This window comes from Thamnophis elegans, chromosome 12 (genome assembly GCF_009769535.1).
Source record: "Thamnophis elegans isolate rThaEle1 chromosome 12, rThaEle1.pri, whole genome shotgun sequence".
NCBI lineage: Eukaryota > Metazoa > Chordata > Lepidosauria > Squamata > Colubridae > Thamnophis > Thamnophis elegans.
Window position 1 is genome coordinate 38734262 of NC_045552.1, and position 23550 is coordinate 38757811.

The 23550-nt window shown below is 42.4% G+C and overlaps 2 protein-coding genes across 7 annotated transcripts in view; one reads left to right on the forward strand and one right to left on the reverse strand.

Annotated features, from left to right (window-relative positions):
• Positions 1 to 18606, reverse strand: part of LOC116515515 (heat shock factor protein 3-like) — a 33338-nt gene extending 14732 nt beyond the window's left edge. For 4 of the 5 annotated variants that reach the window (XR_004256263.1, XR_004256264.1, XM_032227619.1 and 1 more), the window contains exons 1-8: positions 18417 to 18606; positions 11078 to 11186; positions 9009 to 9136; positions 7513 to 7652; positions 6456 to 6531; positions 3923 to 3984; positions 1296 to 1377; positions 650 to 789 (exon numbers count right to left, since the gene is read on the reverse strand). Coding sequence is in view for 3 of the 5 variants with exons in the window: in XM_032227619.1 (XP_032083510.1) it covers positions 650 to 789; positions 1296 to 1377; positions 3923 to 3984; positions 6456 to 6531; positions 7513 to 7652; positions 9009 to 9136; positions 11078 to 11186; positions 18417 to 18563 (884 nt within the window). In the remaining 2 variants the exon portion in view is untranslated. The remainder of the gene's footprint in view (positions 1 to 649; positions 790 to 1295; positions 1378 to 3922; positions 3985 to 6455; positions 6532 to 7512; positions 7653 to 9008; positions 9137 to 11077; positions 11187 to 18416) is intronic. The other variant, XM_032227620.1, reaches the window with a different exon arrangement.
• A 174-nt stretch (positions 18607 to 18780) lies between these two features.
• The window catches only part of HEPH (hephaestin), a 42757-nt gene continuing 37987 nt past the window's right edge, over positions 18781 to 23550 (forward strand). For both annotated transcript variants that reach the window (XM_032228681.1, XM_032228682.1), the window contains exon 1: positions 18781 to 19080. The gene's annotated coding sequence lies outside the window, so the exon portion shown is untranslated. The remainder of the gene's footprint in view (positions 19081 to 23550) is intronic.

Genomic DNA, 23550 nt, shown 5'->3' on the forward strand with positions numbered 1-23550 from the left:
TAAGGGTTAGGTTTAGATTTAGGGTTAGGTTAAGGGTTAGGTTTAGGGTTAGGTTTAGGGTTAGGTTAAGGGTTAGGTTAAGGGTTAGGTTTCAGGGGGTTAGGTTTAGGTGTTAATTTTAGGTTTAGCGCTCACAGCGTGCTTTCTTCGTCACACTGTGATGACGTCAGGTACGCGGTTTCGTCGAGCGCGCTTTAGTCGAACACGGTTTTGTGGTGGAACCGTTTATTTGACTTGGGCTTATTTTTGGGGAGGTCTTATTATTTTTGAGGTGCAGGAGGTGGTGAGCGTGGTCACCTCATGGCTGCTGCTGTGTTGCAATATTTTCAGGGAGGGCTTATTTTCAGGGGAGGACTTATTTTAGCACATGCGCTCAAAAGCCTGATTGGGCTTATTATTCGGTGAGGTTTATTTTCAGAGAAACAGTGTACTTTTTAAGACAAACTCCCAATTCTACTTTTCCTTTCCAGGAACATGGCGGTAACCATATCTCAAACCAAGATTCTACAGAACAAAGAAAGATATACAGACATCTCTTGGCAACATCTCTAGGGTAAAAATATTCAGCACTGATCACTTATTGTGAAGCAGCCTGCCTCTGCTTCAGTGCTGTCTCTCAGTAAAAACATCTGAATATCTGTAACCTCACCTTTCATGATTGGAGTGTGCCAGCGCCAAAAACCTCTCTGGGGCAGCAGCATCTTCTTCCTCCTCTTCCTCATGAGCATCTGTGATGTCACGGATGATAATGGAGTCTTGGCAGTCTGGGCCATGATCCAAAAGGGCTGTCTAAGGACACAAGAGCAACAAGCAGTTTATCTAACACCCTTAGCATCATTTTTCTTAGTCAGACAATTGTTATTATAGAAAAACTGTTAACGCTCTGGCAATTATTAGAATTCCTAGTGAAACCAAAACGCATTATAAAAAAAATATTAACAGGCATTATTAAGAAGGAATTTTATAACTAAGCTACCGTAAGACAGGGTCTTATTTTTGGGGAAACATGATAGCTTAGTTATAAAACAGGGTCTTATTTTCTTTTGACTTGGCACTTGATCTTATTTTTGGGGAGGTCTTTTTTTTGAGTGCAGAAGGCAGCAAGCGTGGTCACCTCATGGCTGCTGCTGCGTTGCAATATTTTTTGGGGAAAGCTTATTTTCCGGGTGGTGGTGGTGGTTATTTTAGTGCATGCACTCAAAAGCGGAGAGGGTTTATTTTCAGGGAAACAGGGTAGAATGAATTTAGCATGAACTGCTTTAGGAGGATCGGGAGGGAAACAAAACAAGTCTTACGGTTTCACAATCTTCCACGGGAATGCGCATGTACTGGCGGCTGAATTTTGGAGGCGAAGGGTCTGAAGCATCGGCCAAAGACCTGGGAGAAGTAGAGCACAGAGAGCTGTGGAGGTGGATGGACAGATGAGCCACAAAGCTTTGTATGCAGAAACCGTTGCATGTATGCAATGGAAGCATTCCCCAGCAAGAAAATCGTCACCAGAGAAATGGCTTGGTAAAAACAGAAATAGGTTTTGATCAACTTGAGTTTTTCACCTCTCATAGGTCTGAACAGTCCATGAAAACAAATTCGCAGAGGGAAGCTTTACTCCTCTCTTAAAAGATACAAATAAATTAACATTTGCATGCTTCGGAAGAATGCTTTTTAAGACACTAGACCAGTGATGGCGTGCCACATTCAGCACTCTCTCTGTGGGCATGCGAGCCATCGCCCCAGCTCAGCTCCACCTCGCATGTGCTCCTGCCTCCCTCTGGCTAGCTGGTCTTTGGGTCTCTGCCGTGCATGCACGGGGTGCACACATGCATGGAGGCCCACACGCATTCTGCATTTTAGGGATTCACATGCGTGCACGTGCTTTGGGCACTCGGACCGGAAAATGTTCACCATCACTGCACTAGACAAATGGATGAAATGTTCATTTGAATGGTCTAAATGAGACTTCCTAATTTTGCTGTACGCCTACCCTGATGAACCAAATATTGTTTACCCCTTTATAGCTACCAAATTGATTGGAGGATTACGATATTTGAGAGAATGAGTTTTAAAATCACAGCTGGCAAGTCACAGCGTTTAGGATCCAAAATTGAGGCAAGCTTTCAACACAATCAAGGCATAATCGTTATTGAACTAAAGTGGGCTGGCTTTTCCTAGGGATAGCTTGCAGCTGGAATATAGTATGGTCTCCAGCCACTAAATATGAGTGACAAAATCCAAGGCAACTCTTTCTTGTGCTCAAATGAAAAGGAAAACATAATTTTCTCACATGGCAAGTTCCTGCCCAGGAAAATGTACAGCAGCCATTTATTTTATGTAGAATAATGGGCCATGTGCTTTCCAAATGCACTTACCCCTTGGATAGTTATAACCATCCCAAAAAATTTTTTTTCTGTGTGCATGGAAAAAAGTACTTGAGTTCAACATCTGGACACAATCGTCTGAACATTCCCAGTTGGAAGAAGCTACTGGCCAGGCCTCTGCCAACACTTCATGAGCCCTGGGTCTACGACCTGAAGAAGCAGCCCACTGAAATTAGCTTTAAACATTTGATTAACTTTAGTTAGCTTTAAAGCTTCACATCCTTCTGCATAGTTTCCTCGGTAAGGGAGGTATGGGTCGTCCTTGACTTTCAACAGTTAATTTAGTGACCGTTCAAAGTTACAACAGGATTGAAAAAAGTGATTTATGACCGTTCTTCACACTTATGACCACTGCAGTATCCCCTCATGGCCTCATGATTAAATTCAGATGTTTGGAAACTGACTCATGTTTACGACAGTTGCAGTGCCCTGGGGTCACAGATCACTTTCTGTCACCTTCAGACAGGCAAAGTCTGTGGGGAAGCCAGATTCACTTAACAAATGCGTTACTAGGTTAACAACTTCAGTGTTTCACTTAACAACTGTGGCAATAAAAGTAGTGAAATGGGGCAAAACTCACTTAACAAATATTTCATTTAACAGAAATGTTGTGCTCAATTGTGGCCGCAAATCATGGACTACCTGTACAGGACAGGTTCGTACAATATGCTCCTCTGAAGTCTAAGACCTGGAAGAAATACAGTCACAGTTTCTCTCTAGGTAAAGGTTCCCCTCGGACATATGTGCTAGTTGTTCCTGACTCTAAGGGGCAGTGCTCATCTCCGTTTCAAAGCCGAAGAGCCAGCACTGCCCGAAGACGTCTCCATGGTCATGTGGCCGGCATGACTAAATGCCAAAGGTGCATGCTGCTACCATCTCACCAAAGGTGGTTCTTATTTTTTTACATGCATTTTAACATGCTTTGGAACTGCTAGGTTGGAAGAAACTGGGACAAGTAACGGGAGCTCACTGTTACATGGCGTTAGGGATTCAAACTGTCGACCTTTCTGATGGACAAGCTCAGTGTTTTAGCCACTGAGCCATCACTGAGCTTCCCCATTTCCCCTGTGGCTTGCGAAGAGTGTCCTTGGCCTGTTCAGGTTTCATGCTTCAGCTGCCAGCCATTTTCACCTGATCCCTAAGAAGAAAAACCAACCAAAGCTGCCGGCTCTTTTGAGTTTTTTTCCTGGTAAGAGAAACATCTGGCAGATGAAGGTATCAGAAAGGATGGCATGTTCACAACAAACCATAAGCGGGACCTGTGCCCTGAGAAGCCACAAATATAGTAGCTGAAATACCTTCACACTTGCAAGAATACTGCTCACCCAGAGGCCATGGAAAGAGAGGAAATCAGATACAGGAGCACGATGAAAGAAACAGGAGAGGCAACATTTTGGAATAATTTCAACTGTTCTGCTTGTATCCTCTTAACAGGGAGGCAGGAGCGCTATGAAGTTTAAGGATGCTTTTCTCTCTTCAGTATGGGGGGAAAACCTGGACTCAGAATCTCATTTTAAATGCCAACAGAAGCAAGAGTGAGCAATTACCTTTTTCTCTTGACCCCCAAAATGCAGTTTCCTCTCATTAAACCCAGTATAAATTCAACAATCTGAAAGAAGAAGGGAAAAATAAACAACCCTTTCTCATCTCAACCATCACAGCCTCAAAATTAAGCACAATATTCAATGGTGCAAACTAGAACTGGCAAAAGTCTTAAAAACTTTCTGTTAACTTTTGCCTTTAAAATAGCAATAGCAGTTAGACTTATATACCGCTTCATAGGGCTTTCAGCCCTCTCTAAGCGGTTTACAGAGTCAGCATATTGCCCCCAACAACAATCCGGGTCCTCATTTTACCCACCTCGGAAGGATGGAATGCTGAGTCAACCTTGAGCCGGTGAGATTTGAACCGCTGAACTGCAGATAACAGTCAGCTGAAGTGGCCTGCAGTGCTGCACCCTAACCACTGCGCCATCTCGGCTCTTCCTCCTCCAGATAAATCACACAAACACACTCTGTGTGTACTCACACATACTTCCATGCTGTTATCACAAACCACCTTAGGTAAGATTTAACATCTACACAACAGATTTTAAAATCTCCAATACATTAACCAGTGGTCCACATTATTTACCTTTATTGTAATAATTAAGGATTGAGCTAATAAAACATGGACTGAATTATCATTCATCACCTTACATGCCATCAGGGCAGAAGCTGTGTTAACAGAGCAATGGATCACATTGGCAACATCCTTGCTACCTATTTCCTCAATGTCAACAGGCAAACCTGTTCCAGATTTTGGAACCCTCTGCAATTCTCTTCCATTTTCTCAGGTGCATCTTTAAAGATGGCTACTATAAAGACATTCAAAGCTGCTTCGTTTCATCTTTTCTCTCCATCTATATTTGACAGCGGTGTGTCTCTGAATGTTGCATAAACCTGGACACAGGGAGTCATTTGATGCAACTGTTGTACAAAATATTCTAAAAGTCCTTTCAAGTAAATGTACAGTAAAGGCAGTTTGAATAATTAATCAATCTCTGGGAGAGTCACTCCACCGGGATTTAACTACGGTACTTCTGATCTTTCCACTCAGAATGCAAAAAAAACCCCAAACCCACCACATAATTATGTTCACTGACACTCTTAGTTTCTACATTTCTTGTGATTCTCTGTTCAGGCCTCTATATTTACCCGATTCAGAATAAAAAAACGTAAAAAGCCTATTTTTGACCTGTGCATGAATAGTACCGTGGGAGTTTTCTTACACAGAGATTGACTTGATGCATTCAGCCTTAACCAAGATGTAGAGAATAATATAAAGTTATAGGGCGATTAACTGTGTTATCAACCACAGCTTTTTGCAACCAACAAAAGCGTCTCCTTGCAGTTTACTTTAATGGTTGCTCCTTTCTTTGGTTCAGTTAAACTTCTGAACCAATGGCCTATCCATCTACTGCAAAATGATTTATCTAGACCACACAGATTTTAATATTTTAAAAGTTCTCCAGGACTTTTTTGTTGTTCTTTTTTCTTCCATTCGAGTTCTTCCAAGTAATCAGCAGGGCTTACCCAACTTTCTAGCCCTCCTGGAACTGTCAGTTGAGTCTCTTCCTTTCAGTTATCTCTGTGAATCTGAGAAATATTTCTATCTTGCATTTGGACTACCATATTTTTCGGAGTATAAGATGTACCTTTTCCCCTCCTAAAAGAGGGTGAAAATTTGAGTGTGTCATATACACTGAATGTAGCCCCACTTACCCACCGGCCCCACCCTTTGGCCGCTGCCTCCCAGCAATTTACCTCCTTGCAGCAAATGGAGAAAATGGATTTTGCAGAAGCGACAATAGGCTATGGCAATCCCTGCAGCCTGAAACAACTGATCATCGGGAGCCCTGTGCCTAAACTGAAATTGAAAGTGAAACTTGCTGTTTACTGCAAGGAGGCAAATTGCTGGGCGGCAGAAACAGATTTTTTTTCTCTTCTAATCAGGCTAAACTGAAAGTCTGTTTGCTGCAAGAAGGCAAGTCAGTAACTATAAATGCCTATAGAATATTCAAATTATTACTTATTTTTTAAAGACTGCTTTATTGTTGTTCTACACAACTTAACAAAATGAAGAAGCTTTTTAAAATAAATGCTTGATCTGAAGAGGTCCAGTGCTATTGTATCTTCTTTTAAATAGCAGAGAATAATGCTTCCAGAAAGCCACATCAATTTTAACAGCATCTGTACAGGTATAGTCTGAAATGTAACACCACAAACAGTGTATATCTCCTGTACTGTTTGCTGTAAGGAGGCAAATTGCTGGGAGGCAGATTTCCCCCCCTCTTGTTTTCCTCCCCAAAAGCTAGGTGCATCTTATACTTCGGAGCATCTTATACTCCAAAAAATATGTAGGTTCTTTTCTTCTAAGCACTTGGACGGAGTAGATCACTCTTAGGACCCTGAGCAACTGATTCCTGGAGGCAGCATTCCAACCGTGCCCTCTCCTGCCTTCAGGGGAGAGCCCCAGGCGAAGGGCGGCTGCTCTGGAGCAGAGGAGAGCGCCAAGCTAAGGCCGGGCTATTCTCAGTACCTTTGACAAGAGCTGCTGCTGCTGGTTGTGCTTCTGACGGAGGAAGGCCACTTCTTTCCAGAGGGCTTTGTTTTCCCTGGAAACGAGGAACAGAAAGAGGCAAGTTGAAAATGAAAGTGAGTGACTTCTATGGGGTTCAAGTCTAGTCCAGTGGAGGCTTTTGTAAGAAGATTTGGATTGCTGCAAAACGTAAGGAAATGAGGGGATGTGTGGAAGCAGGAGGAGACTAACCAGTTTTCCATTCCAAGAGACCCAGAATGGAAAAGGAGATGCCACAACTTTACGGGACTTTCCCCTGGGATCTGGAGGGGCACAAAGAGGCTTTTCTGAAACGATGTGGGGAAATGGCTACACCTTATATATGCTCGAACTACAATAACTGCCAAGGTCTTTTTTCAGCTCTGCTCCATGAGATCCTTTAAATGGGAGACTCGGGAGTCACAAGAGATCACTGCTCAGGGGCAAAATATCTGACCTGCAGAAAAAAGCACCAGCATTTCGAAGAAGAATGATTTCTTTGGAAGGGGACAGGCAGAAAGTTTTCTATCTGCAGACATCAATGGGTTAGATAGCCTATCAGCCCAGTCCTTCATCAGGCAGCTTTTTCCCAATGACTATGGATCTTTTCACGTCCCACAGTAGACCACTCTTAATTAAAACATTAAAGGACAACAACCATTAAACTTGCAGGTGAGTTAAAATCTCAGGTAAAATACTGCAGCTGAGCAGGCCAACACAGTAACCAGCAGGAACAAGATCTTTGGGGACGGAGGACAAAAAAAAATTAATAAGGAAAGAGTCTTCCTCCTAGATTAGCAGTTATTAATAGCCACAATAGCAAGATCCTTTATTTCCTTTTCAAAGTGAGTGGTGCTGATAACATGGCATAATGTTTGTTATTGGAACAGAAAGAGGTATTCCAGGATGCCAACAAGTCCACCTTTCTGTACTCAGGCAATCCCTTCATTCTATCTGCAGCTTTATAGATGGGGTGGGAAACTCCTCTCTCATGATTTGCCTCTCAGTACTTGCTCATGGTGCATTCATGGTGCTGCACCTTTTCATACTTTCCAGCTTGATGTCCATGCTGTTCTGCTGCTCCCTCATCTCCTGGACCTCCGACAACACTTTGTGCAAGTCATCTGGACAGATTTTGAGATCTTCTGGCCTTACTGTGGCCACCTGTGACAGGGTAGACTGAAGATGATAAGATGGAACATGTTTATAAGAAACAAATGCAACTGAAATTTGACTCATAAGGAGTGAGGACGCTGGAAACACAACCTTCCCCTTGCTGATCTTAGATGATAACCCAAAGCTGCTGTTTATGCCCACTCAGGAAATGCTACCTGGGCTCTCACCTACCCCAGTACCAGAATTGTACTGAGAAAGCAGAATTGCAACATCCCATTCAGAAAAGCACTGACACACATCTAAAAGGAAAAGGCTAAATCTCAGAAGTCTATGACTGGCCTTACGGTTGGTCAATTTTGCTGTAATGTTCACATTGTTCATATGATCTTGAGTAGAGAAATAAAAGATGTACCAAACTTTAGGAATGTATCCATTTATTTAGAGGTTTGTCCTTACTGTGCTTGGAATATATTAAAAAATAATAATACTGAGTTGTCAAAAGCATCCACTGAAAAAAATTGGTTCACTCTCAGAGTTTGAATGAAAGTCATATTGGTATCATCATTATGATGATCCTGCACAGGCCAGGTTTAATTTGTGCCTTTAAAACTAAGTTGTTTTTACATAACATATGAGGTTTTGTTTTTCTTTTATTGATTTTTGAAATATACAGTCATACAGAAAGTATGTAACTGTAATTATACTTTGCAGCTGGCTGTTCAGCCTCCACAGCCCCAGAGTTTTGCAAGTAACTCAGTATTTCACCCATTAGAAAAAGAATTAGGTAAATGTTCCCCTCGCACATAGGTTCTAGTCGTTCCTGACTCTAGGGGTGGTGCTCATCTCCGTTTCAAAGCCGAAAAGCCAGCACTGTCCGAAGATGTCTCTGTGGTCATGTGGCCAGCATGACTAAATGCTGAAGGCGCATGGAACGCTGTCATCTTCCCACCAAAGGTGGATCCTATTTTTCGAACTGCTAGGTTGGCAGAAGCTGGGACAAGTAACGGTAGCTCACTCCGTTACGCGGCACTAGGGATTCGAACCGCCGAATTGCTGACCTTTCTGATCGACAAGCTCAGCGTCTTAGCCACTGAGCCACCGCGTCCCCTAGAGAAAAAGAATTAGCATGGATGGAAAACATCAAAGCCAAGATTCCTTTCTCAAGACAAGCTCAACTCTGGAGACTTCATGAACCCCCTGTGTGCAAGCGGCTTCCATATTATCTTTTCACCCATCCAAGCACTAAAGAGAATCAGCCCTGCTTAAGTTTTGGGGGTGGACTTTTAGTGGGGAGGGGGAAGATCAGTCAAATTCCAATCCAGTTTTGCTCATAATGCTTTAAACAGAAAAAAGACCAGTTAACATGTGATTGTATTGAACAGAGGAATTTTAACCAGGCAGCACTCTAGGAAACATTACCTTCCTCTTGATGTTTGCCAGCAAATCCACCTTCCCTCTCTTGAAAAACGGATGCTGAAATTCAATGGCAATATTCTTGCCAGAGGTGATCATGCCATTTTCAAGTGCAATCACTTTCCTGAAGCCATCTGCAATGACATCAGAGGAAATTAAATGTGTGTGTCTTTGAGAAGCCCACTTTCATTTGAATTCTTTCCTTTTCCTTTAGCTAGGTGCAAACTCCCCACTCAAAACAAGAGTTACAGTGGTCATATTCTGATATGATGAAATCATTTCCTTTTTTCCTTCTTCAAAGCGAAGAGATCAGAGTGATAATAGACCAATGGAAGAACAAAATCTGGAAACCAGCAGGCAAAGTCAAGGAGGGAAGATGCATAACTCTTACAAGACAGCCTGGGATTCTTTTGAGTTTTTGAAACTGAAAGGACTAAATTAGATGCTTTGCAGAATGAGCTATGTTATTTAGTATCCAAAATACCACTCGGTGCATGCAGCAAATAAAGACTCCTGGACCATTCTTTGTTTCCAAGAGTATAATTTACTGGGCAGATATGGATATGGAAGTAGTGAAGCCAGTTCTAATGGTTTTACATGCAATCAGCATAGTTAAATGCTCCCTTCTTTTCCCTGGCCCTCCCAATGTCACTTTACTCAATCCAATCAATTATGTTCGTTTTTGTTTGGGAGAACTTTCTCAGATGGTGATCTTGGAAAGCTGGTATGTCTTGCTGTGGAGTCTGTGCTCTTGCATTCCATCATCCCCTTCCTTGCATTCCAACCCATACATCCTCACCCCCCCCCCCAATTGCTTCTTGTCTGGCTGTGACTCTTCTGGGTTCAGCAATGTCTCTTTGAGGAAGGTTAATACCATCAAATTTTAAAAGGACCTTTTGCCATGCTTATAATTGACAATTTTTAATCTATCTTCAACTTTCCCTTTTCAGCTAAGGTTGTTAAGGAAGTGGTGAGAACTCAGCTTCCAAGGGAGCCATTGTAGCTAACAATGGCATTTAAATGGGCTTGTCAAAATCTCTGAAATAAAAAGAGATCACAAGATTACCCATCTGTACTCCCAGACGCTTTGTATGTGTATGTGTGCTCATGTGAGATTGACTGGAAGTTGTGGGATTTCACTGTGCTCATAGCTGCTATTAGTCTGTAGAGATTCTCAGTCATCCAGGTTATAGTTGTCCCAAAAGTGCTTTTTCAAGAGGCAACCGGACTTTCTTGTTTTTTCTTTAAAGATGTTTTGCTTCTCATCCAAGAAGTTTCTTCAGCTCTGACAGGATAGTGGGGAATGGAAAGATTTATATTCCTTGCAGACAGCTGGTCATTTGCATCCTTGCAGCTGTCTGCAAGGAATATAAATGGAAGGATTTCATTTATATGAAGATTAATATTTCATTTATATTTATAGTTATCTGCAAGGAATATAAATGGAAGGATTTATATTCCTTGCAGACAGCTGGTCATTTGCATCCCTGCAGCTGTTTACAAGGAATATAAATCCTTCCATTCTCCATTATCCTGTCAGAGCTGAAGAAACTTCTTGAATGAGAAGTGAAAGTCTTAAAAAAAAAAAAACCAAGGAAGTCCAGTTGCCTCCAGAAAAAGCACCTCTGAGATGTAGCTGGTATTGTTACTTACCGTACATCCTCTGCAAGGCTCCTGCAGCTACTTCAATGGCCACTGTATGGACATGGTTATGGAGCTAGCATACTACATATAGATGGTGTTTCTGTTGCCTCCCAGCGTAGCAAACAAGGGTGCGTGGCCTACATGAGCCAGGCCTCCTGGGGCCTCTATTAAAGCAGTTACAGGAACCTTTCAAAGGAAGTTGCTCCTTCATATCCCAAATGCAAATTTAAAAAAAATCCACATATTGCTTTACAACTATTGTATGCTAGGTGAATATTATACCTTTTGCATAAATCCAGTTATGGTGTTAAATATTTAAATAATTTGTTATGTTTATTTTCCAACAGTTTAGGTAGAGGAGGGCATTTTTTTAATTTTAATGGACACTGGGTGCCGAAAACAACAAAATATAGACAGAATCTGATACTTACAGATGTTAAGCTGTCGTATAAAGCTAGACAAATTGTTGTGTTTGAAGTACTTAGGGAGCAATTCTTTAGCAAACCTCTGTTCATCCAAAATGCAAAAATTCTGTCCATTCTAGAAAAGTTAAGAAAAAACAAGTACAGTAAGAAAAAGAAACTAAAGAGGTCAAGATCTACTACTCAGTGGCATCACTCGGTCTATTTTAGTGCACCTCACCCAGTAGCATATATTGGTGGTGCACTGAACAGACTGGGAGAGATGCAACTTCCATCTCTTAACTAAAGAGAACCCACTAATGCAACCAGAGAATGATGGCACAGCAATCCATCTCCAGCTGTCTCTACTGAGCCAGGAGATGAAGCGTCTCAGCAGAACTTACAAGAGGATGGAAGAAAACTCTCCGCAGAAGCTGCTAGAACCATCTTTCTCCCTCTCCCTCATTATTTGGAGATATGTTTTGGTTTCAGCTTCAGTAGCAGAGCTCCCATCAGCAAGCCCTGCTTCAGCCCTAGCTACCTTTTACTTGTTTTAGAGTTACAGAGCTGAGATTTATAACCTGTTGCAGTCGTTAATGTCCTTAAAGCTATAACGGATTCACAAAATGACTCCAAATATAAGAAGCCCTTTTCTGAAAAAACGAGCTTTGGATTTTTAATGTGATGGCACATATTGACAGAGTGACTGATGGGATGTAAGATGCAAAAAGATGTGAAATGTATTTATTGTAAATTTATATATGTGCACACCCAAACCACAAGCCAACAATGTATTTTGATTTGACCTCCATCCGTGAAATGACAGAGTCCAGTTCTGATTTTTCAGACATTAATCATACCAAGTTTGGGTGTTTTTATTCATTATTTTATTTTTTATTTTGCTTTCAATTCCACGTTTATCATACAGTATATAGTAGTATCATATAAACAATATAAAGTGCATTATTGATTGGACTGCCCATCTTAGCACAAGGCAAATCTGGGTGGCTTATAATGTTAAAAGATAAAACTAAACAGCATCTATAAACAATACAAATACAATACTATTGTCACTCGAGAGCAGGTCAGGAATGCTTCATAAGTTGACAGCTATAAAAATACAAATACTCAACTCTAACTAAGAGATGAAGAGGGAGGGAATAGGATGAGTGGGTGGGGGAGAGATTAATCTGTTGTTAATCTATCAACCACCTCCCAGTGTGCCCCAAGCTCCATTATTGCCCCTAAAGAATAAATAAACCTATGTTACCCAAATAGAAATGTACCAAAAAAACTAGTAAAAAAGAGACCTAAAATTTCAATTTCCAAGCCGTTCCACATAGCAAGAACCTACGCTGTGACTTGACAATGTGCCACAGTTCTGGATTCAAAGTTGAATCTTGGAAGGCGGGAACCACCACAAACACATACCCCTCTGGTGTGGCCTCAGGCATCTGCCCGCATGATCCAAGTGAACTGCAGAAAAAAAAATTGCCAACTTGCCTTCCATTGAGGACCTGTACACTGCACCAGTCAAAAAGAGGGCCGTGAAAATATTTACAGACCCCTCATATCCTGGACATAAATTGTTTCAACTTCTACCCTCAAAACAATACTGTAGAGCACTGCACACCAAGAGAACTAGACACAAGGACAGTTTTTCCCCAAGCGCTATCACTCTGCTAAACAAATAATTCCCTCACCACTGTCAAACCCTTCACTAAGGCTGCATTACTACTTAGTCTTCTCATGCTTCCTATTCCCCATCTCCTCCCATTTATAACTGCAGGACTGTAACTTTGTTGCTTGTATCCTTACAATTTATATTGATATTGACTGTTTCCTGATTGCTTATTTGTACACTGTGACTATTATTAAGTGATGTACCTTATGATTCTTGACAAATGTATCTTGTCTTTTTATGTACACTGAGAGCATCTGCACCAAAGACAAATTCCTTGTGTGTCCAATCACGCTTAGCTAATAAAGAATTATATTCTATTCCTATTCTTTATACTATTCCATTCTATTATTCTATTCTATTTGCAGCCCAGGGGGTTACCACCAGCTGCTTATGCCTTGGCCAAAGAATTCTTGGATGCCATATACATGCACCCCTAACCTTCTATTTGTCAAACCCTGTTTGCCTTCACAGCAAAAGCATCACCTGGCAAAATAGCCCAAATAAATATGGCAGCCCTTGAAGCCACATGGCCAGGAGTAAAAGAACCCTTGCAGTTATGAATTAGCCCATGAAGCAGGCTGTTCCTGAAATAAAACTGATATGGGAATTGCTCAACAAGATTCACAAAATGCAAGTAGGCCTCTTTCTCTGACATGTTACAAGCAGCATTAAAAGCGAAACTGGGGCAGATATAATCCAATTTTTCTCAGGACAACTAATCCAGATCCATGTGCGATACTCAGCCCCAAGGTATTATTAACAAATTGACAGGTGAATACCAACCTGCCCATTCTTAAGAATTCCCTTAGAGAAATATTATAAAGCCTCAGAACATTAATGAAAATCATTTTTGTGGTTCAGAATCCTAGATAATCCCGAGAAAGTTGCCTGCAGCACTGTAAGTGCATAAAATGATTTATTAAAATGAATCCAGAAAAATGGGACTTCAACTGGAAAGTTTTAGCTGGTTCCAACTAATTTTGCAAACACCCACATAAATATGTTGACAACATGTCTTTGCATGCCTGCATTCATTTGTAAACAAAATACTAACCCAGTAAGGTAATGCTTGAATTAAAGGGGGGTGGGGGGAGAGAGAGCCAAGACTCCAAGTCATACAATGTCCCATTTCTGAAGCTACACAATCCCGTTGTCCATCTACTAAACAGCCTGTGTCCCAAAGATGCTTTTTCAAGAGGCAACTGGACTTTCTTGTTTTCTTTGAATACATTTCGCTTCTCATCCAAGAGGCGTCTGAAGAGCTGAAGAAGCTTCTTGGATGATAAGAAGTCCCAGTTGTTTCTTGAAAAAGAACTTCGGGGACAACCATGACTTGGATGACTGAGAATCTCCACAGATATAAACAGCCTGTGGCTATTCAAAAGCTGAAAATAATTGGAAGCAAGCATTTCATAATAAAAAAAAATGTGAGATTTAGATATGATTTGTTTGCCCCAACACCTAGGTGTAATGTAAGGACCTACCCCACACCATTCAATATATTTCTACATCAGAAATTATCCTTGGTTTCATTTTTATATGTATGGGTAAAGGTAAAGATTCCCCTTGCACATATGTGCTAGTCGTTCCCGACTCTAGGTGGCAGTGCTCATCTCCGTTTCAAAGCTGAAGAGCCAGCACTGCCCCGAGACATCTCTGTGGTCATGTGGCTGGCATGACTAAACACCGAAGGTGCATGGAACGCTGTTACCTTCCCGCCAATGGTGGTCCCTATTTTTCTACTTGCATTATTTACGTGCTTTTGAACTGCTAGGTTGGCAGAAGCTGGGACAAGTAACAGGAGCTCACTCCGTTACGCGGCGCTAGGGATTCGAACGGCCGAACTGCCGACCTTTCTGATTGACAAGCTCAGCATCTTAACCATTGAGCCACTGCGTTATCTGCCTACAAATATATTCTGTGAGCAAGGGGCCAACCAGCAAGGTCAAAATTTTCCAAGAGGCAGGCTTGGAGCCACAGCCAAAGCCCTCCCCGTTTGTACTTGCAGATATGAATGGCAGCAGAGACAACAATGTTGACACCTCGTTATTTTCATGCATGTTTTATTTCCACAATGTGCTACTTGTATTACAGACAGCAGCCACATTTCAACAGCACATTCTGGCAAAGCATTCTGTAATTCTAACCTATTCAATTTAATAAATGACAATATAATAAAAAAATATTGCTGAAAATAAGTATAACTAAAATACAATCCGATTCAGTATCATGACTGTCATTATCATGGTATAAAATGTTGCTATCATTCTGGAGATTTTCTAACATTGGACATTCAGAAGATAAGGATTGATCAAGGCATGGTACAGCGCTCTCTGTAGTGGAGATATTAAGTCTTAGTCCTGTCTCTTTGGATCAAAGTCAAATTTCTCTGATTGGGCTCTGCCCACATCAGGCTGAGCATGGATAAAAAAACTGGGGGCTATAATACATCAGGCCAAGCTGTTATTTCTTCCAAGAAGAGCAGCATCTTGAGCTAAAGATTCATCCCTGAAATTGTGTCAATCCAGTATTTCAATTGGCAGCGTAGTAGGTGATCCTTGATTGAGATGCACCCAAGCTTTAGGCAGCAGCAGAAGACTAGCACTGAGCAAGGATCTCAAACATTTAGATTGGACTGCTTTAAATCCACAAGTATTCTTAGAAATGCAAGACTATGCACAATACACCAAATACTTGGGATTTTTACTGTTAAGGGAGAGAAATGTAACCTGCATTGTAAATATATCTACCTTTGCTTCATTTATTACTATACTATTTCAAGACAACCAAATACGTTAGCAGGTGGAAGTTGACCGACAGCCCCACTTGCAACACAGACCGAATAACAATATTTTCAGCATATATAAAAATGGAAATTGATTTCGCCATCGATAAAATTTAGCTCTATTAAGGGTCTAGAACCTCTAGACAATATCATGTATAAAATCAAATAGGGGAGGAACAGAACATCTGTCTGAATACTTTAGCAGTTGTAATTATGTCACTGAGGTGCCTTCATGCAACATCATAATTAACTGGAGTACCCAGCAATCAACAGAAGAAATTGTTAATTTTCATCAAAATGCCTCAGAAATTAATGTCACTTTTCTATAGAAACTTTTGGTGGACTGGTAGAAGGGAAACACTAATCTACAATCGAGAACTCTAACCCTAAACCCATATATGTCCTTGCTTGTAATTTTTTGTTGGATCACCCTATCAAGAAACTTTTGGTAGAGGAGTTTCACATAACTTTCTAATTATGCCTAATAAACGGTTTGGCAATAATTGGCCAGTCTGGTCTTCCCACTCTACTATTTTGGGATTATTAGGTCTAATTTGCAATCCTCTATCTTCCCTTTCAAACAGAAGGTTTTATGATCTTTGGTGCATTGCTTTTCAGCTTCATGCTCTTTGTTACATTAAAGTTACTTACATAACTTTTGCTACAAGTCATCTGGATTCTCCGCCAAGAGAGCATCGTCTGCATAGACGTATACCCGGTTATGGCCTAACACACCTCAAATGACGCCACAAGCCCTTCTCACAGCACTTATTCATAAGTACATTACGCAAACAAGGAGACAACCAGCAACGCCCATACCAAAAGGAGAGAGGCGGCAGACTTGGTGTTGCCGTCCAAACCTTTTATGCTTGTTGATGTGGTTGGCCACGAAAATCCATTTACGCTCAAGGATGCGCCCCTAAGCAGCAGCTTAGAGAGGGATCTTGTGATTCTTTGTGGACTGGAAGAGGGATCTTAGAGTCTTAGTGGGCAACCAGATAAATATTAGCCAGCAGTTTGCAGCGGCAGCTAAAAAAGCCAATGTAATCCTAAATTGCATTAACAAAGGGATACAATCCAGACCAAGGGAGGTACTACTACCACTTTATAAAGCCCTAGTAAGACCACACCTAGAATACTGAATCCAGTTTTGGTCACCACACTATAAAAAAGATGTTGAGACTATGAAGAACAGTTACAGGACCTGGGCATGGCTAGCATAGAGAAGGACCAGGGGAGACCTGGCAACAGTCTTCCAATACTTGAGGGGCTTCCACAGAAAGGAAGGAGGTCAAGTTATTTTCCAAGGCACCCGAAGGCCAGACAAGGAATAATGGATGGAAACTGACCAAGGAGAGATTCAACCTAGAAATCAGGAGGAACTTTCTGACAGTGAGAACAATCAACCAATGGAACGGAAGTTGCTGGAGCTTCATCACTTGAGATTTTCAAGAAGAGATTGGACTGCAATTTGTCAGGAACGGTGTAGGGTCTCCTGCTTGAGAGGGTGGGGGGGCGTTGGACTAGATTACCTTTAAGGTCCCTTCCAACTCTTGCTTATCTGTTATCATGCTTTTGCCTTCAAAGCCACGCAAAGCCCTATGGGGTTCAGGTCTCATAACGCGATGCCCAATGCCTTCATTCCCTTGCGGACAGGCTCTCCCTTCAACCCTGCTGGGAGTGGAACTCCAGCTGACAACTCCCCTGACTTGCCTGGTATCATCACCCAGGTTTTGTAATCAGCTCTCGCCAGAGCCAGGAAGGAAGGCAGACCTAACCATAGTACATAAAGTTATCTGCTATAATGTCCTACCTGTCAATGACTACTTCAGCTTCAACCACAACAATACATGAGCTCACAATAGATACAAACATAAGGTAAACTGCTCCAAACTCATTGCAGAAAATACGACTTCAGCAACAGAGTGGTCAATGCCTGGAATGCTCTACCCGACATTAAGGCTGCATTGTTATTAGTCTTCTCATCGTTCCTATCCCCCATCTCATCCCACTTATGACTGCAGGACTGTAACTTCGTTGCTTGTATCCTTACGCTTTATATAGATATTTGTTTCCTGATTGCTTATTTGTACCTTATGACTATCATTAAGTGTTGTACCTTATGATTCTTGACGAATGTATATTGTCTTTTTATGTCCAGAGAGCATCTGCACCAAAGACAAATTCCTTGTGTGTCCAATCACACTTGGCCAATAAAGAATTCTCTTCTATTTGCAGCCGAGGGGATTACAATCAGCTGCTTATGCCTTAGCCCAGGAATTCTTGGGAGCCGCACACATGCGCCCCATATCTTTGCCAAACCTCCTTTGCCTTCAAAGCAAAAGCAACACCTGGCAAAATAACCCATTTTCTATTTTATCCTATCCCGTTTCTATTCTAATTCTATTTTGACGGCAGTGGTTGTGAGAACGAGCCGCACGCCGGCCGCCTTAACAGTTAGCAATAACAGAGTTGGAAGGGACATTGGAGGTCGTGTAGTCCAACACCTGCTCACGCAGGAGAGCTGTACTAGGGATTCGAACCGCCGACCTTTCTGATCGACAAGCTCAGCGTCTTGGCCACTAAGCCACCCCTTCCAAGCCCTGGCGATGTTGCCTCCTGGCTTGGGCCGCGAGAAGACAGCCGAGAGCGCCCCGGGCTGAGTAATCTCTTTTCATCTTCCAGCGACACAAGGACCCCCTGCCCCCCTTCCCGGGGGCCAGGATTTAGTAAACAAGCCCTAAGGGGAAGACGAGGGGACGAGGAGCGGAGGCCGCGTCCTCCGGGGTCAGCCAGCGCCTCTCCAGAGGGCCTGCGGGCCCCCGCAACCCTCCCGGCCGCAGCCCCGACGGCCGGAGCCACGGGCTTCTGCCCTCTGCGCATGCGCCCTCGGGCCTCACCCGGCTCCACGCGATTACATCGTCGCTCCCGGGGTCCTCGACCAGGGACCAAAGTTTGGCCAGGAAGCCGGGTACGGAGGAGGAAGAGGAGGAGGACGCGCCGGGCGAAGGCGGCCCCGAGCCCACCAGCGGCTCCGCTTTCCTCATGCCGGACTCCCGATGGCGGAAAGACGTCAGAAGGCGGCGCGACGGGGAGGGAAAAAGGACGACGATGATGACGGCAACGATGCCCGGCTCGCCCTCTTATTGGCGGTTCCCGGGATATGAGCCTCACAAGGCCGGCGCCTGATTGGCCTCCATTCCTTGGAAATGGGAGGGGTGGCTCTCCTCTCTCGCCGTAAGTCTCCGAAAAGAGGCGCGGAGAAATCAGCTGGAGCCTCTGCCCGCAGCATCCCTCCCGTGTTGCTTTTTCGGCGGGTGAGTCTGGCTGCGGGATCCGGGCGGTTGGAGCAGACGCGCCGCCGGCTGAAGAAGTCTGGAGGGAATTCGCCCTGCTGCTCTCTGGCCTTTCGGGCAGCGGCTCCTCTTAAGAAACCCACGCCGCGGATTGCTTAAAAAGCCTTTTTCCCCTCTTGAAGGTGGGCGGGGCTCTCGGTGCTTGGTAAGAGTTGGACCCCACTCGGGACACCTCGAGACAGCAAAACTCCCAGACTCTGGAAGGAGGGTAAGGAAGAGGGAAGAGCAACAAAGAGGATGGAGGGTTCTGCAGGGTAAAACGTATGAATAGAATTAGAATTAGAAAGAATAGGAATAGAATAGAAATGGAAATAGGAATAGAAATAATACTAATAGGAATAGGAAAATAGAATAGAATAAGATTTACAATTAACAAGAATAGAAATAGAAAGAATAGAAAAAGAAAAATAGAAATAATAGGAATAGAAATAATAGGAATAGGAGAATAGAATAAGATTTAGAATTAGAAATAGAAAGAATAGGAATAGAAATAGAAAGAATAGGAATAGAATAGAATCAAAATAATAGGAATAGTAATAATAGGAATAGATTAGAATAGAAAGAATAGGAATAGAATAGTAATAGAAGAAACAGAAATAATAGGAATAGGGATAGGAATAGGAGAATAGAATAGAATAAGATTTAAAATTAGAAATAGAAATGATAGAAATAGAATAGTAATAGAAATGGAAAAAATAGAAATAGAATAGTAATAGAATAGAAAGAATAGAAATAATGGAAAGAATAGAATAGAAATTTTAGGATGCACAGTTGTAAATATTAGGATACACAGTTGTATCTGTCCGCCCCGTGCCAACTCAGTGAAGCGGTAGAAGTGATGTGCCAGTGCCTGGAGGCTGTTAGGGTCTGGATGGAAACGAACAAGCTTGCACTCAATCCCGACAAGACCGAGTGGCTATTGATGCTCCCTCCCAAAGATGGTCCAGCTATTCCATCGCTCAGCCTGGGGGGTGAAATTATACGCCCCTCAGAGAGGGTTCGCAATTTGGGAGTCCTCCTGGACCCGCAGCTGACTTTAGAACACCATTTGTCGGCTGTGACCAGGGGGGCCTTTGCCCAGGGTCGCTTGGTGCACCAATTGCGACCCTACCTGGACCGGGAGGCCCTTCGGATAGTCACTCACGCCCTTGTGACCTCAAGACTGGATTACTGTAATGCGCTCTATATGGGGCTGCCCTTGAAGAGTGTCCGAGGACTTCAGTTAGTCCAGAATGCAACCGCCCGAGCGATTGTGGGTGCACTTCGGTACACCCACATCACACCTATCCTCCGCGAGCTGCACTGGCTGCCCATTGGTCTCCGGACACGCTTCAAGGTGCTAGTCGTTACTTTTAAAGCCCTACATGGTATCGGACCTGGGTACTTGAGAGACCGCCTCCTGCCGATTACCTCCCAAAGACCGGTTAGATCCCACAGACTAGGTCTCCTCCGAATTCCATCTGCCGGCCAATGCCGGCTGGCAACTCCTCGGGGGAGGGCCTTCTCTGTGGCTGCTCCGGCCCTCTGGAACGATCTCCCCATTGAGATCCGGACCCTCACCACCCTTCTGGCTTTCCACAAAGCAATTAAGAACTGGCTGTTCCGGCAGGCCTGGGGCTGTTGAATTTTCCAGCCCCATCCGAGGTATGAATGTTGCTGTTTTTTTTTTAAATTGTCTGTCTTTTTACTTTTATTTTGTACCCCCTCCCCCCAGATTGTTAGCCGCCCTGAGTCTCTCGGGAATAGGGCGGCATACAAATTGAATAAACCTTAACCTTAACCTTAGGAATAGAAAGAATAGAAATAGAATAGAAATAAAAGAAATACGAATAGGAGAATAGAATAAGATTTAGAATTAGAAATACAAATAATAGTAATAGAAATAATAGTAATAGTAATAGAAAGAATAGAAATAGGAATAGGAGAATAGAATAAGATTTAAAATTAGAAATACAAATAATAGAAATAGAAATAATAGTAATAGTAATAGAAAGAATAGAAATAGAAAATAGGAATAGGAGAATAGAATAAGATTTAGAATTAGAAATAATAGTAATAGAAATAATAGTAATAGAAATAATAGTAATAGAAATAATAGTAATAGAAATGGAAATAATAGTAATAGTAATAGAAAGAATAGAAATAGAAAGAATAGAAATAGGAATAGGAGAATAGAATAAGATTTAGAATTAGAAATAGAAATAATAGTAATAGAAATAATAGTAATAGAAATAATAGTAATAGAAATAATAGTAATAGAAATAATAGTAATAGAAATAATAGTTATAGAAATAGAAAAAATAGAAATGGAAAGAATAGTAATAAATAGAAAAAATAGAAATAATAGGAATAGAATAGAAAATAAAATAGGATAGAATAGAATTCTTTATTGGCCAAGGGAGGAATTTGCCTTTGGTGCAGATCTCTCAGTGTACATACATTGTGTGCGGGTTACAAACCGGCAGTAACACCAGCAGCAACCTACCCCTGATGGGGGGACTGCACGAGGCCCAAAAATGCAATGCGAGTGCCCCCCCCCCCATGCATGCTTCCCACGCATGCGTGGCAGAGTCCCAAAGACCAGCAGGGCAGCAGGAGGCATGCCTACATGTAGGTGGAGCTGATCTGCGGCGATGGCTGGTGTGCCCACAGAGAGGGCTCTGCATGCCACCTGTGGAATGCGTGCCATAGGTTTGCCATCATGGATCTAAGGCAGGGGTGGGATCCTACCAGCCTCCGTGCATGCCCTGCACTTACCTGCATCCAAAACGGACCACATTGAGACTCCAAGGAGTGGAAGGGCAGGGCCAGCCAGTTGTGGGATTTGGGGGTTCTCCAAACTGCACAGAATTTTAGCTAGAGGTTTTCACGAACCCCCAGCAGTCTATGGCAGAAAGGTCAAGGCAAGGATTTTCTCTGGGTTAATTAGTGGGTGAGTAATATTTGTTGCTTGTTTGTTGCGCTCAATATCAAGTTGATTTGTAGTCTACAAATTCTAAGGCAAATATTAGACTCTGTCTATGGGAGAGCAGAAAGTATAAAGTTCAGGAAAGTTCCATTCACTTTGCCTTATTTGAGAATGCAAATACAATTAATGGAGGCTGTAAGATCCAATTCCTTTAGATCTCCTCTGAAGGCTCCCTTGTTTGCCTTGCCATACAAGACCCTCACAGCCCAGCCTCACTTAGAAGCTCCCTCATGGGCATTGCTTGAGGGAGGAATGACTCACTTCCCCTCTATTTTTTTTTAATTCATCCTTAGCAGTGGTGAAATTCATTTTTTTTTTACTACCGGTTCTGTGGACATGGCTTGGTAGGCGTGGCAGGGGAAGGATACTGCAAACCCTCCATTCCCACCCCACTCTGGGGCCAGCCAGAGTGGTTTTTGCCGGTTCTTTAAACTACTCAAAATTTCTGCTACCGGTTTTCGGAACTATTCAAAATTTCTGCTACCAGTTCTCCAGAACCTGTTGGATTTCAGCCCTGATCCTTAGTAAGTTGAACTGAGATCCAGCAGCTGAAATGAAAAAAGTGATCTTTTAAGGTGTATTTTTATACTTGAAGACCTCCAATCCCCAAATTTTGACTTTCCAATGTAAGATTCTAAAATTGTATAATTTCATATTCTTCTTAGTGAGTTGAGCTGAGAACTTGTTTAGCAGCTGCATTAGAAAACAGTATTTTTTTTTTAAAGTTCATTTGTATACTGAAAGGTTTGCAATCCCCAATATTTGCCTTTCTCAAGGTATATGCCACAATTATATAATTTTATCTTTAATTAAAACTAAACAAAATAGGAAGTAAAGTTTCATATTTAGCAATAGTAATAGCATTTAGACTTCTATACCGCTTTATAGTGCTTGACAGCCCTCTCTAAGCAGTTTACAGAGTCAGCCTATGGACTCCAACAATCTGAGTCCTCATTTTACCCACCTTGGAAGGATGGAAGACTGAGTCAACCTTGAGCCTGATGAGATTAGAACTGCTGAATTGCAGGCAGGCAGCAGGCAGCAAAATACTCTGCAGTACTGCGCTCTATCCACTGCGCCATCGCAGCTCATTTACATTTATGATAATCTGTTGTGACTCAGCAGCAGTCTTCTGTGAGTCTTTTCGGAATGCAAGATTAACGATGCACCTGGGGCTCGTTATTGGGGTTTTGGAGATAAAAGGACGGATGCTGCCACGCCCTGGTGGCAGGAGTCAAAGTTCCTTCATGCGTTCCTTGGTTTGTTCAACATTGATTGATGATCAGTCGTGGTTTATGTAAGATACGCTTGGATAAGTGCTTTGTTTTCTGTAACCCTGATTCGTAGAGACTTTGGGAGAAGTGCATTGCTTGTAAGAGTTTTATTTTGTATTCTGTTATCTAGTCTGAGACTTTATGTTATTTTTGGGCTCGCAGCCAGTTTGAGCCGAGAACTGATAAAGAGAGTCCTTTTAAGTTTGTCTGCCTGCCGTCTGTTAACAAGCGGAGGAGGGGGGACAGAACAATAATCATATTCTTATGACTGCTTCCATTTTACTTTCATACATTTTTTTATTTCTTCCAGACAGCAGGGATTTCGTAACTGAGTGAGCTCCAGTTACCTGTCCCAGCTTCTGCCAACCTAGCCGTTTGAAAGCACGTAAAAAATGCAAATAGAAAAATAGGGACCACCTTTGGTGGGATGGTAACA